This window comes from Palaemon carinicauda, chromosome 12, assembly GCF_036898095.1.
Source record: "Palaemon carinicauda isolate YSFRI2023 chromosome 12, ASM3689809v2, whole genome shotgun sequence".
NCBI lineage: Eukaryota > Metazoa > Arthropoda > Malacostraca > Decapoda > Palaemonidae > Palaemon > Palaemon carinicauda.
In genome coordinates, this window is record NC_090736.1 from 155,008,276 (window position 1) to 155,027,289 (window position 19,014).

At 43.4% G+C, this 19,014-nt stretch overlaps 1 protein-coding gene across 1 annotated transcript in view; it reads left to right on the forward strand.

Moving 5' to 3' along the window:
• The first annotated feature begins 687 nt into the window (after positions 1 to 687).
• Positions 688 to 19,014, forward strand: part of mRpS35 (mitochondrial ribosomal protein S35) — a 58,095-nt gene continuing 39,768 nt past the window's right edge. The window contains exon 1 of the mRNA XM_068384647.1: positions 688 to 1,019. Coding sequence (XP_068240748.1) covers positions 911 to 1,019 — 109 coding nt within the window. The 5' untranslated portion in view covers positions 688 to 910. The remainder of the gene's footprint in view (positions 1,020 to 19,014) is intronic.

Below are 19,014 nucleotides of genomic sequence, written 5' to 3' on the forward strand. Positions count from 1 at the left end.
CGGGCACTCTATCGCATTATAGAGGCGCAAAGCTTCTAAGCCTATTCTTATTATTGTAATTAAGCTTTTTTACCTGTACCATACATAAATTAATAATGATATTCTTAAACTTTACTTTTATCCCATTCTACTTTGAAATCAGATAGGATAACTCCCTGCTATCATCAGTTTTGGCAACATATTGTGGTCAGTTTCGACTTTTTAAATCGTATAACAGTGACAATTTAACAGTAAGTGAAAAATACATGATATGGAACGTTAAATATCCTGAACGAACATGGTAAAACGACAGTGGAGGTCCTGTAGAGAGTGGGGTTCCCCTGCTATATGGGACCGGAAAAACAGCCATCAAAGTAAAGAAAATTCTTCTTTCATGTGCATTGCCGTACTTATAAATGCAACCAGATCTCTGCTAGGATTTTACAACGTACCTATACTACGTCTAGTTTCATTAACTGTCCTAATTTTGGGCATAAATAAAATTCAGTAGTATCTTCATCTTTGCACAGGTCACACAAATGCAAATACTATACTTCTTCTAGTAGTGTGCCCACAATCACGTGTTGTGGCGAGAGCAACGAGGAACTCGTTCCTCCAACAACCATACGAAGAAGATAGTGCACAAACAGTTGTAAAATTCCTTTTTTATGTGAAGAAAATATCGAAAATAAGAAAAGTTTACTACAACAAATGTGGATGAAAATAAGGAACGCAGAAAACTAAAAGACACAGAGGCGCCGTTGCAAAGGCGAAGCCTCGACCTGAATCTGACCTGATCTCAGAGAGCAACGAGGAACCCGCAGTTAGCCCACTCAGTTCCCTGAACTTGGTCAACATTTGTCTTGTTCGTAGAGTTACCCCTTATTTGTTTATTCTTTGATCAGTCCAGGAAGTTGAAACTAGGGTAATAATGTCACTACATACATTATGCCATACATACAAGAAGCAATTCTTACGAATCGCCGAGTGCCGTGGTATTAGAACGTCAGTTAATGCATTGTCAAAGGAAGCTATACAGGGTAAGATTGTCGATGGAAATCTCTATTTCGGTTGTGGTTTTGAGGTTATGTATTGTTATTATTAAAATCCAAGCTATAACCATACTTGGAAAAGCAGGATAGTAGATTTCAGTGTGTTTTGAGGTTTAAAACTAAAGTAAAGTTGTCAGTAGATCGAAAGATAGGATCAGACCCATTTGCTCTTCATTTATCAATTGGCTGGATGTTATTCAACCAGAAATTTCTCTCCTAAGGGGCTCTTGGACATTTTATTTTTACAGGTAAACTTTGGGGAATGAAGTGGGCAAGATTGATAATAAGGTTATGGGTTCAGAACGCATCTGTACAAGATGCGGAGCCTTTGTATATCAGCGGCCTGTTCCTCCAGCAAGCATAAAATATGGACACCACCTAAACTAAAATTGGTAATTTTGTATATTATTACATCGTGTGACTACGCACAAGAAATATATGATTTCCTATGGCAAATAACGAGATTTATCCGATTTAGATGACCATTTCAATCGCAAACAAACAGATCAACCAATTCGGTTAGTTATAAGTTGACGAATTGGTTGATGTTATTACGGATGAAATGAATGAGAAAACCAGTTAAATCACGATATCTACCATAGGAAATCATATATTTCCTGTACGAAATCACACAATGAAATACAATACAAATGAACCATATAAATATTAACACTGGACATATATACTGAGTTAAAATATATAAACAACAGATGTCGGGGACGATAACATTAGCAACGTTACCAATGGTTGACAGAACTACCAACGGTGACGAATGGTACACAGTGTTACCAACGGCACGATGTCTATACTAGAGGTAGAAATAAATTTTTCCATACGAAAACTAAATAATACTACCATAAAACTATTACACAATAAATAAAGAGTACCAAAAGGCCACAGAACCTAACAAACCCACCTAACCTTGCCTAGAAGTACCCTGGTCACAAAACACATATAATAAGAATGGGGGAATGACTTACCTAGATACACAGTACTACCAACGGAGACGAATGGTACACAGAACTACCAACGACACGATGGCATTACTAGAGCTAGAACTGCTAAATATCTCCTCAGATATATTCAATAATTTCTCCATATAACTGGTACGAAATATATAAAAAGTACAGAAAGGCCACAGAACCTAACAAACCCACCTAACCTTGCCTAGAAGTACCCCGGTCACAAAACACGGATAATGACTATTGAGGAATGACTTACTTTTATGAAGGAAACGTCGGAACTTGCTGGACTTGGAAGGAAGAGACAAAAGCGCACGACACTAGGGGCAGTTTAAACGTTGAGGAATAACATTGTGAGATTTAAGAAAATGGTCAACATAACCTGAATTATCAACAAAATCACCATGGAATTGAGCCACTGCTTTTAGATACGGAATGCTGCAACCGGTACAAGTTTCTATAATATGTTCCATCTCAAAATACGGGAAAAAAAACGCACTAGTAACGAAGGACGAGTAACTAGGTCAAAGGTTAAAACGGGAAAGGCAGGGGAACAATGGGTCGGAAAACAGCGCATACAGAGATAAAGGAAGGGGGGGTAGGGAGATATCTGAATAGGCCTAGAGTGATGATTGGTTAAGGGAAAAACAACGAACAAAAGAGTGAAAACATGAATGAACTAAATACGGAAACTAGATGAAAGAAAAGTTTTATAAGACACAGAGGAGAGAAAAGGAACTAACCAACAAAAATAAATACAAACAATATAGGAAGATAAAATGGAATGAACGGTAAATAATAGTGAATGGGAATATAAAATGAGGAGATCATACCGAGAATTAACTGGATAAAAAAACTAGTCCAGGGTAAGTATTTATGTGAAACCGGGAAGGGATAAAGAAATAACTCAACAACCAATATAGGAAGGGAAAATGGAATGAATGATAAATAATATTGAATGGGAATAAAAAATGAGAAAATAACACTAATAAAAAGAGTAAAAGGGGGAGTGGAAACTCCTGCGCAGGGGGGGGGGGATATATGCGCAGATCGGAAACTGATGAAACGAACGTACGTACAAATGGGAAAGGAAATAACAAAACAAATAAACCCAATATAGGAAGGTAAAATGGAATGTATGATAAATTATATTGAATGGGAATATAAAATGAGAAAATAATACGGTAATAAAAAGAGTAATAATGGAGAGAAACTCCTGTGAAGGGGGGTTATATAAGCGAAGGACGGAAGGTGGGGCGAACGAACAAATGGGTGCTAATGTTAGCATGAAACGCTAACATTTGATCTACATCAGGTATGGAATTCTAACATTTAATCTACATCAGGCGTTGGCAGCACTGGTTACTGTATTACTACAAGAAATAACCTTTGAAACGGCTCCTCCCAAATATATCCAGGTATACTGATTTGCCTTTTTCTACGGTTATAATAAATACCAGAAAGAAATGTATAGAGAAGAAAAGGACTGAATTACGGTTATATATCGGTTCCCCAGTATGTTTTCCCCACCCAAAACCCCGAGTTCCCACTGGGGGTCCCCCATTATCGACGGATATAGATGTATATATATTTCTGTAACTATTCATTTGCGACGGGAACGAGTGTTATTTTCGAAGGGAGCGTAATTTTTCCTATAAGAAAAAGTAGTTGGAATACTAGGATACATTGAGATGTAATAATATACAATGAAACCCTAAAATTTACTTTTCCCTGCCTAACCTAACCTACAAGCCGCGTCCTTTCCTATTTACCTAACGGGGGCTAACCCCCCCCTTCGGCCCCCTTACGCTGCTGTATTCTTAGTCAGCCGCTATCATACATACACCCCCGAGACGCCTGCGAGCCTTTGTTAAACGGCGGACAGGAAAACGTGAATTAAAAAGTATCTGATTTAAGCTTTCCTACCTAACCTAAAAGCCATGACCTTACCGAATTGGGGGGGAGGTTAGACCGCTGTCCTGCAAACCTCCTTAGACTGCTGTATTCTTAGCTATACGGTTGAAAATACGGGTAACGGTGCATGGCCGTTATCATACATATATCGTCCTTGAAACCACTATCTTTTTTTTTTTTTAGTTTGAAAGTTGTTTGAAAGGCCAGATGTTAATATTGTTAAACCATATTTCACAAGAAAAACAAACAGTTACCACCTAACCTAACGTTCCATGCTTGTCCATAGCTACCCCCTTGCGGACTGCAATATGACGTAGAGTCTTTTACTTTCCATCAGGTAGGTCGTATCTATATTGCTTTCCCTTCTGAAATATGGCTTCTCAGTCATACAATCATGTGTTTCACTTGTCCTTATAACTTGAAAAGTATGTATACTTTTCGACACTTAACAACAAAAGCCCTCATAACACAAAAGCAGAAGTAACGCCTCTTATTTTCTCCAAACAGATATGGTTGTATATCTGGCATGATTACAAAAGTGAATTCCTACCCAACTAAGCAGCACATGAGAAATGAAACAAAATGTCTAGGGTAGTATCTCTTAAAAAAGTGGGATTGTAAATAGCAACCAGGTCTAGTAGTATGGAGTGAAATTTATGTCTGAAACCACCGGAATTTGAATTTTTTAGTTAAATCAAACAACAGGTAGCCAAGTTATTTATTATTAGCCTTGGACTCTTAAGGTACAGGGTTCGAAATAGTTTGTTTAAGAAGATATGTTTGATTATGTCAATACTGCAATCTTCGACCTAATACTGTAGTAAACCCAACTGACATAGGGCGTCGTATTCTTACTCGCTAAACAACTTGGAATATCTGAATGGGCTAAGGGTAGAGAAATAACAAAAATACCAGGTTTGAATGTCAACCCAAAGATGCAGGTTTCTCTAAAACATCAGAAAATGGCCCTTATAAGTTAATAAAATATCGTTAATAGGGTTAGTGATAATTTTTATTGCTTAGGAAAATATAGCAAATTTTTTTTGTAATGTGGAATGAGGATGTTTTGCCCAGTAATCAGGCTCCTTTGAGCCTTAGTCTATCAAAAATGGGATACTGTATAGTACAGACATGGCCTTAGAATGTGAGTGTACTTGACATCAGAATTTAACCCAACTTTGAATCAAATTCAACCAAATAGAATCACTTAACGGCTGAGGTAATGACAATATAGGCCAGATTAATCACTCAAGGTACCAGAATCCCATTTGTTAGTGCAGTCTCTCGTAACTTAATGAATATACAGGACTGTTGGTGCAAGTAATGCTGTTAGAAGCAGTAACAGAAATTCAAAGGACCAATGTTGGCTTGAACTACCCTTGTAATTAAAATAAGACGAGGAACGTATAGGTTTTAACCAGCCTCGTTAATGTTTTGACTGGTAATCAGGGCCGATAGAGGAGGACACAGGTTTTTACACAGATTCTAACACGTCTCATATCTCTCCGCAGATTAACGGCTTGGCTTCTTTCTCCAACCATGATATATATACTGTATCTCTCTCTCTCTCTCTCTCTCTCTCTCTCTCTCTCTCTCTCTCTCTCTCTCTCTCTCTCTCTCTCTCTCTCTCTCTCTCTCTCTCTGTGTGTGTGTAGTTTTGGGGCACTTTTATCTGCAGTAGTTTGCTTTCCTGCATGGGGTTGTAGGTTGGCAAGTAATAATAATAATAATGATAGCCAAAAGATAAGATAGGGGTAGATAATTTTCATTATTTATATTAATGGCTTTTGAATGACATAGCTGCCTACTGCTTCCCTTTCATCATGGAAAGCATGGGGTTCTGAATTTTTCCACAGTGAGGTTTCAACCAAAACTCTCTCTAGCTCAGGGCCCTAACACTGCCTGTATTCCAATGACAGGAGGTTCCAGGAATCTCTCTCTCTCTCTTGCTTTTTGTACAAGTCGGGGAAAATTACATGTCTAGACAGAGCAATGCCAGTTCAGTCTTAGGCAATCCTCTTACCATTGGAGTGAGTCTTGTAAAACAGAATATGGTTTGTGTTCTCATTAAAGCATCAAAATTTCTATTGAATTTCAATATTTCCTAGATGTACAAACCCTGTGTGTATTATCATAATGCCACCGCTTATTAGTACCTGATGCCAAGGGTAAAAGTGTTAAGTTTCTGTCAGGGGAGTCGGATCAATATTCGTTCTCCCCCACTAACCTGAAAGAAACCCCCCTTTATCCACAAGATTCAAAGGCTGCTTTCCATTATGTGTTAAGAATAGTCCAACAGGAAAGATTCTAGTTTGTATATCCGGGAAAAAAATGTAAATTTATGTAAAAGAATTGCTATGGTATTACTATAACTGGTGTTAGGAGGAATACCATCAATGGAGGTTTCTTTGTCTTTTAACTAATTTGGTTGGATTTAATGAGTAGATATAAACAGTTTTTCAAACAAAAGCAACAGGATTAAGATTAGCGTAATTATATCAATTGGGGGTACATGACTATGTTGTTTAGGTGGACATTCAGTGATGTATTTCTTCTCAAAATGAATATTAGAGTAAGATGAGAAAGCGTTACCACAGTAGTTTAAGATAAAGTTTCACTTTTTTTCTGATCTGGGTATTGAATGCATATCAATAAAAGACATTTGATGTATATAGCTACTGCTTGAAATATTTGTTCTGTAGTTGTAATCCACAATAGATATATTTTTTAAATATAAAACTTATCCGCTGGTTATATAATGGCTAAAGTCCCTGGACGCTCTCGGCAGGAAATTCAAAATCTCTTGCGCAGATATGCCAGGTGTACCCCAGCGCCCTCGCGGTACCACAGGCAGAACTATACCCAACCAATTCAGATTTTCCCTGCCAGCATAGCCGTTGGCTCTTTTGGAAATTCTTTCTCGCTTTTTACTCTGTTTGGACGTTATTTGGTGATGTATTAACGTTTTTTGAGTTTAGGCTTTCGCCTTTTTTCTTTTATTGAAATGTGATCACGTATTTATAGATTAAAAGGTTTATTGACCTATTTTAAACCTCACGAAAGCATAGGACGAAAGGTTAACTTCTCGTCCATTGATGACGTCACAGCCTTATGTCGTAGGCTATAAGTCCGACTTGCTTTTACAAAGAATTATTAGTGAATACTTTCGTTTGAAATCTTGTTATAAATTTAATTAAAGGATTATTAATCTAAGAAAATTTTATCCTTTTAATAGTTTTCTTGAGGTAATCTTCAATCTGTTTGCTAAGATTAACTAGCGTTCAGTTGTTACGCAGTTATCAGTATTGTTACAATATACGATATTTCGTAGAGATTTTTATGAACAGTACATTCTTCTTAATTCTCAAGTTTTTTAGTTGTACTATATAAAAGGAACTTTTTATTTTGAAATTAATTGTTCCTGTCAGCTTTTTTCCTTAGTCAGAAATTAAAGGAAGTTAAATTTCACTTAATGTTTATACGAATCGATGTAGTGCACGATTCTATGTACAGTATCGTTGTTTCCGTAGTGGAATACTAAGATCGTTTTTATATTAAGTGTAAATGTTCCAAATAATATGAGTGATGATTCATCTCTTATTGGAATTCCTTAATTTAAGGGTTTATTTTATTTTATAAATGTTATACCTACTAAGGTAATATTTAATATTTGATATTTAATATTTTGTTACATTTATATGGGATTCGGTACTTTTGTATTCCCATTCAAAACAATGGTCCAGTGACAGAATTATCAGTCTCTCCCTACGGAGTTCGTTTCCTTTGAGAGAGTGTATTCTTTGGTTTTCAGGTAATTATGAAACTATCTTTGTGCCAAAGAGTAAAGTGCAAATTTTTTAGTGATAAATTATGCAGTGAATTTTATTTAGTGGAGAGTGCTTCTATTCGGGCCTGTCGTTATCCTAGCCTTAGACCTCTGTCGAGCTCCCAGACCCAGGGGAGAAGTTAAGTCGAATGGCGAAAGGAATCGAGAGGGTAACCAGGCGTTACAGTCTTTAAAGACCAGAACTGAAGTCCTCTCGAGCGTTTTCTGTCGATCACCAGAACGCTCACCCTCGCTATAGATAAAGCGAGGTACAGTATTAGTGTTTTCAAAGGCGCTAAGCTGAAAACAAAATTAGATTCGTTCTGCGTGTATTACGTTTCTTGCGGCGCAGACGCAGTGCCGCCACCGCCACCTGATGGGTGTCGTCTCTCGACAGTGGCAAGCGCTATGGTTCGATGCAGTTAATGCTGAATACGTTTCGCCTAAGGTTGATCCTTGATCTTTGTAGTTAGGCATGAAACAGCATCTATCTTCGTTTATGCAGTCTTTTCAGCCTGCCGTTAACAGTGCGGTTGGATGTCTCGATTTCGGTCTTTGACACGGTCGCACAGGCGTCGTGTCTTTAACGGTGAGGACTTGTTGTCGCACAGGCGGCCTACCACCGCAATGTTCAATGGTGGGGGAAAGTGGATGCTTTACTTCGATTACCTGCTCAACGCAAACCTACTGCTCATGGCACCTAGTATCAGTCTATACAGACGCGCCGACGTTCGCCAGGCAGCAGAGCCGGCGTAGTGTCATCGGAACGGTGCGGCAACGGAAACGGAACGTCGACGGAATGGAGCGAAGCGCCACGTCAGTGTGGACGCTTTCAGTGTCAGTATGGACACTTCAGCGCCAGTGTGGACACTTCAGCGTCTGTATGGACGCTTCAGCATCTGTGTGGACGCTTCGCTACCTGTGACAATAGACTTTGATGTCTACCTGACCATGAACATCTAGTGTTAAGTTATTGTTGCTCCAGGTGCTATATTAAGAAATAAATCTTAACTAGAAAGGTTTTATATTCTTGGACCAAGGCCTGCGGGGCTAACTCTTGGTTGTGAGAACTAGAATTAAAACCTCTAATAAGTATTGAGGTCTGAATTCAGAATCATAAGGAGTCGATTCATTTCTCTTCCTAGGATAGAGATTGTAAAAAGAAGGGAATAACTTTCAGAAACTCATGAGAATTTTTCTAAAGAGTTTCCCTCATTTTTTTTTTTTTACCTGCTGCTCCTCGTTCCGACTTCAGAGTTTTCGCTAGTTGAGTTGATGGTGTCTCTAGTTACTTTATTTTATTATAATTACAAGCCAGCTACAACCCTAGTTGGGAAAGCAAGATGCTTTAACCCAAAGGGCTCCTTTAGGGAACATTGGCCTAGTAAATTAATGGTAAAATAAATTAACATTAAATCATTCTCAGGAAAATAACGAACCTTACTATAGAGATTGATACAGCGCTTGCAGCTGCAACAACAGAAAGGGCATTAAGGCCTTTTATGAGAATAGAACGTAAAAGTATATCTCCCACCACGGGCAGATCTTTTGTGATTTAAGGTATTATGCTTTTAAACCGCTCTTGTTAGTGACTCGTAAAGATAGCGCAGTGCTCTGGAGGAGGTGTTTGTTCGTGTTCACCTTGCCCCTAGTCCTATATCTCTTCCTTACGTTCCAACCCTTGGGAGAAGGAAGGTCGGTAGGCTGAGGTTCTTCGCGGACCTTGTGCATTAAACGTCTGTTCCGCCGAGCGATATTGTTGATGCAGTCCAAGACGTTCTTTCTCCACTTTGGAATGACGAAGTTGGAATGTCTTGAAGCGATCAGTTCGTCATCGCTATGGTATCATGGATCTTGTAACTGTTTTCTGCATATTAGAATGCAGTTCCCTGACGAGAATGACTGTCTACGTTTTCCCTGTCTTCCAGACTAGAAAGTTACTTGTCAGGTATGCACGCGAACAGAATTTTACTTCGCAGCAAACGTGTTTTGATGCTTAAACAGGAAGCAATCGAGTGTGTTTTTTCTTCCGCGATAGAAGCGGAAGTCAGACAAGTCACATACAATCCTAGCTCTTCCTCTGGATTCTGACTCACTTTCAGGGAGGAAAGGCTTTGCCCTCTTCGAAGGTCACAAAGCCTAGACTTGGTAGTCACCAATCAATTTGTCCTAGACCTTTCAGGAGTCGTATGTTTTCTTATCCTGCAGTATTTAACGTTCGCCGGAAGTTTTTTCTTTTTGGAAGAAGGCGACATGTCGGCACCAGAATCGTGTAAGACACATAGTTCTTCGGGGGAAAAGGTGCTCAGTCTGCTTCTGTTCACACTTCTTTCCCTCCCCCAGTTTGGGGAAAGCTCTGTTACTTTCTTCTGAGGTCTAGCGACTACTATTGATGGTATCTCACAGCATTGGATACGTTCAATTCGCGCACAAGGCGCGCTTGAAATGTCATAGGGACTCTCCCAGGTCGCTCTCAGGACTGCGGTTGATGTTCTCTCCCGGCCTTCGCCCATGCTTGGGTTGGCGCACTCGCTAACCCGCGAGTGTAGATTTGGTCTGAGCTAAAAGAGGTCTATTACGATTCACGGGGGGAGAAAATTTTCTCCTAAAGAGTCTAAGGACTACCAGAGATCAAAGATATGGTTTTCCGAACAGTGTCAGAAGGCATAGTTCTCCTATGCTTAGTAACGCTTCCTCGCAGAGATATGCTCGTGTTGCGAGAAGCGTTAGAGCGGGTGCTTGTAGAAGTCTGGTCTCTCTCTTATGGCAGACGTCACGCAGACACAGACGCAAGTTCTGGTCTCTCCCTTACGCAGTCACAGACGCAGACGCCAGTCTGGTCGTATGTTGGACGCTGACAGTCAAAGTTGATCCTTTCAACGAGTTGTCCCATTTTCGCGGTCTGCAGGACGCGTGACTCTCACTCATGCAGACGCATCCTACATCTTTCCGTCAATGACCGGTCGAGATGCTGTCGCCTCCACGCAGCACGCTGTAGATTTACAGAAAGCGGGGCTCACACACAGCTCCGTTTCCACACGACAAGGTGAACGCATACGGCTCGCTGACACCTTACGGCAATGCAAGCACATGCGACATTATGGTCGCATGCTAGACGCATACAGTCAAGTCTTTTTTCTCACAGCAGTATAAACAGACTATTGTCTCTCCTTCGCGTCTCTCTGGCTTCGCAGCTAATGCTCCCTCGTCAAGCTTTGGCTTTAAGTTTGTTGAACACTCTCTGATTACACACGATCAGGTCTTAACCTCACAGCATGAGGTTCACGTTGTTAATGCTTCTTTTCAACAAGCCTAGCTTTAATATCGGTTTCTTGCGACCGATATGGACAAGTTTTGGGAGGCGGTTCTAGATCCCTCTTCTCTCTCACAACATGTTGGGTGTAGGCAGCATGCTGGAACCATACTGGACTCATGCTGGGACCATGCTGGGTGCATGCTGGAAGCATGTCTTTAGTCCTTTTCCCCGTGTCAGGATCACGAACGTTTTATGTTAAACCTTCAAGCTTTAGGCCTAGCTGCCTCCAGTATTTTGGAAAACCCCTAAGATCTAGAGGGTTGTTTGAAGGAGACAGCTGAGGCTTTCGCTTGTACAAAGGAGATTTGCCTCAAGGTTTTCCAACCCAATTAGAGTGTTTTATGGAGTGGTGTAGAGCTAGAGCCGGCTCTTCATTAGGTAACTCTAACACAAGTTGTATATTTTTTCTTAGACCTTAGAAGAAAACACATTTTCTTTCCTCCTCGGCCATCAAAGAGTACAGGAGTATGCGGGCATCTGTCCTCAGACACAGAAGATTGGATCTATCAAATAGAGACCTTATAGGTCTTCTCAGATCATTTGAGAGGACTTGGAGGCATCAGCAAGATGCGCCAGCCTGAAATTTAGGGTTTGTTTCAGGAGTTTCGCGGTAGTGACAGATCCGACCCTTTACCCTTGGTTTCTTTTTAAGGCCTAAATTTGGAGACTTTCTGAGTAAGTCTACCATAGTTGAGAGTCAGTGAAGTTCACTCTTTTAGCAAGAACACGGACTTCACGTTGGTTAAGCCATAGGTACCTTGCAACCTGGATTCTTGGTCATTAACAAACATCTTTCTCATCCATAGCCTAAATCTTTCGGGATCTCTACTCTCTCGAATTTGGTTTGGGATGGGCTGAGAAGAGATTTTTTGCCCGATTAGAACGATGAAGTTTTATTGGGACAAGAACAAAGAGGTTAAGAGTCTATTCATAACTCTTGGGTGCACGGTCAAGAAGCCTGCGCTCTCCATGTCTTAAACATTCTATCATCTCGTACAGACTTTGGTTACAAAGATTTTTCCACACTGTTGGGTGACAGATCATAAGATGTTGAAAGAGTAAAGACTCACGAAGTTAGAGCTGTAGAAGCTTCGGTAACTTTTAAACTAAACTGTTCTCTGCAGAGCATCGCCTATACAGCCTTGTGAAGGGGTAATCCTGTATTCGCCTTGCATTACTTTTACCGTGTCCAGTCTCTTTATGAAGACTTTTCAATATTAAACTTACCCGATAATCATGTAGCTGTCAACTCCGTTGCCCGACAGAAATCTAAGGAGGGATACGCCAGCTATCACAATACTAGAAGGGGGTGTACTAACAGCGCCACCTGTGGCCAGGTACTCAAGTACTTCTTGTTGACACCTCCTCAATTATTCCTCTGTCGTGCCTCCGGCTAGACGTTCTGGGATACGCTCATGGTCTTCGAGTTTATTCTCGCTTATTTGGTGATGTATTCTCTTTGATTTACGGCTGTCGCATTACTGGAAACCTTCTGATATTAGCTAGATAGCTTTTATTTAATTCAGTTTAACGGTTAACGAATTTTTGCTTGTTTTTTGGATCTCCCTTTGACTTCTCTTGAAAACAAAATGTCTGACATTTCGCAAGCCCCCTCCCATAGACGTTGTAGGTCTTGCAATAGACGTATTCCGAAGGTCTCGGTAGATCCTCACACCGCTTGTTCTGACTGTAGGGACAGACCCTGTCAGTTAGAAAATCGATGTGAGGAATGCGCCGGTCTTTCGGAATTGGATTTTGTCCGACTTTTAAAGTATTCTTCTAAGTTAGAGAGAATTAGAGCTAGGAGGAGTTCTTCTCACTCTTCTTTATTTTCCTCATCTCATGATCCTCTTCCTGATCCTACCCCTGTAGTGGCTACCCCCGATCCTACTGTGTGCCCTCCGCCTGATATGTCAGTGGTTTTACGTGCTATTCAGGCTTTAGGCGATAAGGTAGAGTCAGTGGTAAGTGACCATAAGTCTCTGATGGCCGAAGTGAAAGAGTTGAAGGCCAAGAGTGCAGTGGGTGAAGTTAGTGCCAGTGCTGTGACGAGTGCTAGTGTCGGTGCAGTGCCTTGTACTAGTGTTAGTGCCAGTGTGGTGCGTGGGGATTTTTCTGTGCGAGCCAGTCGTTCTCCCAGTCCGGGACCTCTTGCAAGCTCCCAAGCCCAGGGGAGAAGCAATGTCGAAGGGCATAAGGGTTCGGCAGGCCTTGTTAGGCGCACAGAATCATCCTCAGTGGTTGCGGGCGTGTCTACCACAGACCGTCACTCCCACTTGCAGACGATTGAGCCCGTCTTCCGCTCGTCCGCTGATCTTCTCTCGGGGAAGAATCGTTGGTCTCAGGTCTCTAGACCTCTTAAACGCAGAGTCCAACCCGCGAGTGCTCAGCCAGGTTGCAGTCGTTGGCTCAGCTCTGACTCGCCTCAGTCTTCTAGCGATTGTACTCCGCCCAAGAGGAGTAAGGTACAACAGAGCTGCACCGGTGGTGCAACCACTGTTATGGCTTTACCTCAGTCTGCTACTGTCTCTGCTGATCCCAAGTGGTCTATGCTTCAGTCCATGCAAGCTCAGCTTTCGGACCTGATGCGTGAGTGTCGTGCTGAGAGTGCTGCACCTCCTGCACCTGTGGTGCACCTATCTCCTGCACCGGTTCAACCTGTGCTGCACCCTCCTGCACCGGTGGTACACCAACCTCCTGCACCCGTTCAGCCTGTGCTGCACCCGCCTGCACCGGTGGTGCACCAACCTCCTGCACCCGTTCAGCCTGTGCTGCTCCCGCCTGCACCGGTGGTGCACCAACCTCCTGCACCCGTTCAGCCTTTGCTGCACCCGCCTGCACCGGTGGTGCACCAGCCTCCTGCACCGGTTCAGCCTGTGCTGCACCCGCCTGCACTCGCTGCACCCAGTCGCAGCTCCATCTGCCAGGCGTACGATGTTGAACCTCTTCCACCTGTGAGTCAGTCTGCTCAGCTGCTGCACCGAGCTCTACCCGTGCACCCTGATCCTGCTACTCAGACATCTCTGCTTGCTGGAACTTTACCTTGTTCTGCACAGCCTCGATCTATTCACGCTTCACTCATACCACAGGAACAGGAACTTGCTGCACCTCCTCCTTCCACCTCTGTTGTTGTTCCTGCTCGTTCTGACTCTGCGGTTCAGCATTCGTATCCGATCCCGTCGCCTCATTCTGGGGTTGAGATTTCGGATGATGAGGAAGCACACCTTGATCCCTCTTCGGACGTGGACGACTCCAGACCCTCTCCACAGTCTCTTGATTTTCGCAAGGTCTTGGCTCTTCTCAGGGAGGTTTATCCAGACCATTTTGTCTCAGCTATACCCCGCTCTCCACCATCTGAGTTTTCGCTGGGAGTGCAACAAGCTCAGTCTTCCTATACCAAGCTTGTCCTAGCTAGATCCTCCAAGAGGGCTTTTAGGATCCTAGGGGAATGGCTGCAGTCTAAGCAACTTCTTGGCAAGACTTCCTTTATGTTCCCTCCAACGAAGCTCACTTCGAAAGCGAGCGTTTGGTATGCCACAGGGGAAGCACCAGGCTTGGGAATACCTGCCTCTGCCCAGGCTGACTTCTCAAGTCTGGTAGACTCGCCTCGAAGATCTGCTATGAGACGCTCAAAAGTGTGTTGGACCTTTTCGGACTTGGATCACTTGCTTAAAGGAGTGTTTAGAGCGTTTGAAATGTTTAATTTTCTAGACTGGTGCCTGGGGGCCCTCAGCAAGAAAACCTCCCATACGGACAAAGATTCTGCCATGCTGTTAATGTCCTGTATGGATAAGGCCATCAGAGACGGATCGGGCGAGCTAGCGTCCTTGTTCGTGTCAGGGGTTTTGAAGAAAAGGGAACAGCTGTGTTCTTTCCTTTCCGCCAGCATTACCCCTTGCCAACGTTCACAACTTCTGTTTGCTCCTCTTTCGAAGTTTATTTTTCCCGAAGAGCTCATTAAAGATTTGTCGGCTGCTTTGATTCAGAAAGACACGCACGATCTTGTGGCTTCTTCGGCTCGTAAGTCTAAGGCTTCCACCTCAGCCCCTAAGACTTACCGCTCCCCAGTGACTGATACCCCTGCGACTAGATTCATACCGCCCTTTCGTGGTAGAGCCCCCAGCCGAGGAAGCTCCCGTCCAGACTCTTACAGAGGCAAGTCCAGGAAAGGATCCAAGCCATCCAAAGGAAAACACTGACTCTCCGATTCTCCAGACGACAGTAGGAGCCAGACTCAAGACCTTCTGGCGAGCTTGGGAGATGAGAGGTGCAGACGCACAGTCTGTCAGTTGGCTGAGGTTCGGTTACAGGATTCCATTCTTCCTTCAACCACCTCTGACCACTTCGCCCATCAACCTCTCTCCCAACTACAAAGAGGAGGACAAGAGGCTAGCTTTGCACCAGGAGGTGTCGCTTCTTGTGCAGAAGAAGGCTGTGGTTGTAGTCCGGGACCATCAATCCCCGGGCTTCTACAACCGCCTCTTTCTTGTGGCCAAGAAGACAGGAGGTTGGAGACCTGTCCTGGACGTCAGCGCTCTCAACGAGTATGTCACCAAGCTGACGTTCACGATGGAGACGACCAAGTCGGTCTTAGCAGCGGTCAGACAGGAGGACTGGATGGTCTCATTGGACTTGAAAGATGCTTATTTTCACGTTCCGATTCATCCAGACTCCCAACCTTTCCTAAGATTCGTTTTCGGAAAGGTCGTCTACCAATTCCAAGCCCTGTGTTTTGGCCTAAGCACAGCTCCTATGGTCTTTACCCTTCTGATGAGGAATGTAGCCAAGTTCCTTCACTTGTCAAACATCAGAGCCTCCCTCTACCTAGACGACTGGCTGTTGAGAGCCTCCTCGAGTCGTCGTTGTCTGGAGAATCTTCATTGGACTTTAGACCTTATCAGAGACCTGGGTCTATTAGTCAATTTGGAAAAATCTCAACTTATTCCCTCACAATCCATCGTGTATCTGGGAATGGAAATTCAGAGTCAGAGTTTTCGGGCTTTTCCATCGGCCCCCAGGATAAGCCAAGCCCTAGAGTGCATCATGAGCATGCTGAAGAGGAACAGTTGCTCAGTGAGACAGTGGATGAGTCTCACAGGGACTCTCTCGTCCCTAGCCCTGTTTGTCGAGCTGGGCAGACTCCACCTCCGCCCTCTTCAATTCCACCTTGCAGCTCATTGGGACAAGAGTTCTACCCTGGAAGCAATCTCTATCCCTATCAACCAAGAGATGAAGACCACTCTCCTGTGGTGGAAGCACAACCTTCTTCTCAGAGAGGGTCTATCCTTGGCCATTCAGACCCCCAATCTTCATCTCTTCTCAGATGCATCGGACTCGGGCTGGGGTGCAACCTTGGACGGAAAGGAATGCTCCGGAATGTGGAACGAGGAACAACGATCTCTCCACATCAACTGCAAGGAACTGCTGGCAGTTCATCTAGCCCTGTTGAACTTCAAGTCCCTCCTGCTAGGCAAAGTGGTGGAGGTGAACTCGGACAACACCACAGCCTTGGCTTACATCTCCAAGCAAGGGGGGACCCATTCGAGGAGCCTTTACGAGTTCGCAAGGGACCTCCTCATTTGGTCAAGAAGTCTAAACCTCTCTCTAGTCACGAGGTTCATCCAGGGCAATATGAACGTGTCAGCAGATCGTCTGAGCAGAAGGAATCAGGTCATTCCCACGGAATGGACCCTCCACAAGAGTGTGTGCAACAGACTTTGGACCTTGTGGGGTCAACCTACCATAGATCTGTTTGCCACCTCCATGACCAAGAGACTTCCTCTGTTTTGTTCTCCTGTTCCAGACCCTGCAGCAGTTCATGTGGATGCCTTTCTACTGAACTGGTCCCATCTCGACCTGTACGCATTCCCTCCGTTCAAGATAATCAACAAGGTTCTGCAGAAATTCGTCTCGCACGAAGGGACACGGCTGACGCTGGTTGCTCCCCTTTGGCCTGCAAGAGAATGGTTCACAGAGGTACTACAATGGCTAGTAGACTTCCCCAGGACTCTACCTCTAAGAGTGGACCTTCTACGTCAACCTCACGTAGACAGGTTACATCCAAACCTCCACGCTCTTCAACTGACTGCCTTCAGACTGTCGAAAGATTCGCTAGAGCTCGAGGCTTTTCGAAGGAGGCAGCCAGGGCTATTGCCAGAGCAAGGAGGGTTTCCACTCGTAGGGTCTACCAGTCTAAGTGGGAGGTCTTCCGAAGCTGGTGTAGAGCCAATTCAATATCCTCTACCAATACCTCTGTGACCCAAATAGCTGACTTCCTGCTTCATCTTAGAAATGAGAGATCCCTTTCAGCTCCTACGATTAAGGGATATAGGAGTATGTTGGCCTCAGTTCTCCGCCATAGAGGTTTGGACCTGTCTTCCAACAAGGACCTTCAAGACATTCTTAAGTCTTTTGAGACGTCTAAAGATCGTCGTCTTTCCACTCCAGGCTGGAATTTAGACGTAGTCTTAAGGTTCCTTATGACATCTAGGTTCGAACCTCTCCAGTCAGCTTCATTCAAGGACCTTACCCTCAAGACTCTTTTTCTCGTTTGCCTGGCAACAGCTAAAAGAGTCAGTGAGGTTCATGCCTTCAGCAAGAACATTGGTTTCACGACCGAGTCTGCTACATGTTCTTTCCAGCTTGGATTCCTAGCAAAGAACGAGCTTCCTTCACGTCCTTGGCCTAGATCGTTCGAGATACCTAGCCTTTCCAACATGGTAGGTAACGAACTTGAGAGAGTTCTTTGCCCTGTCAGAGCTCTCAAATATTATCTAAAGAGGTCTAAACCTCTCCGAGGACAGTCAGAAGCCTTATGGTGTGCCATCAAGAAACCCTCGAGACCCATGTCCAAGAATGGGCTTTCGTATTATATAAGGCTTCTGATCAGAGAAGCACATTCTCACTTAAAGGAGGAAGACCTTGCATTGCTGAAGGTAAGGACCCACGAAGTAAGAGCCGTAGCTACTTCGATGGCCTTTAATAAAAACCGTTCTCTGCAGAGTGTAATGGATGCAACCTATTGGAGGAGCAAGTCAGTGTTTGCATCTTTTTATCTGAAAGATGTCCAGTCTCTTTACGAGAACTGCTACACCCTGGGACCATTCGTAGCAGCGAGTGCAGTAGTAGGTGAGGGCTCAGCCACTACATTCCCTTAATCCCATAACCTTTTTAACTTTTCTCTTGAATTCTTTTGTTGTTTTTATGGTTGTTACGGTAGGCTAAGAAGCCTTCCGCATCCTTTTGATTTGGCGGGTGGTCAATTCATTCTTGAGAAGCGCCTGGGTTAAAGGTTGTGTAGAGGTCCTTTAGTAGGGGTTGCAACCCTATATACTTTAGCACCTTGGGTTGATTCAGCCTCCAAGAGGAACGCTGCGCTCAGTAAGGAAGACGAACTTAAAAAAGAGGCAGAGTAACGGTTCAATTCGACTTCCTTACCAGGTACTTATTATTTCATTTGTTATTAGAGATAACTGTTATATGAAATGTGGGGATACTTGGCTATCCTTTAATCTTGTTCACTGGTTTTCACCCACCCCCCTGGGTGCGAATCAGCTACATGATTATCGGGTAAGTTTAATATTGAAAAATGTTATTTTCATTAGTAAAATAAATTTTTGAATATACTTACCCGATAATCATGATTTAATTGACCCTCCCTTCCTCCCCATAAAGAACCAGTGGGATCGAGGAATAATTGAGGAGGTGTCAACAAGAAGTACTTGAGTACCTGGCCACAGGTGGCGCTGTTAGTACACCCCCTTCTAGTATTGTGATAGCTGGCGTATCCCTCCTTAGATTTCTGTCGGGCAACGGAGTTGACAGCTACATGATTATCGGGTAAGTATATTCAAAAATTTATTTTACTAATGAAAATAACATGTCTACGTTCTGGGATCACTTGCAACGAGTGCAGTAGTAGGTGAAACATTCTCCACTACATTTCCCTAAATTCCTAGTACCCCT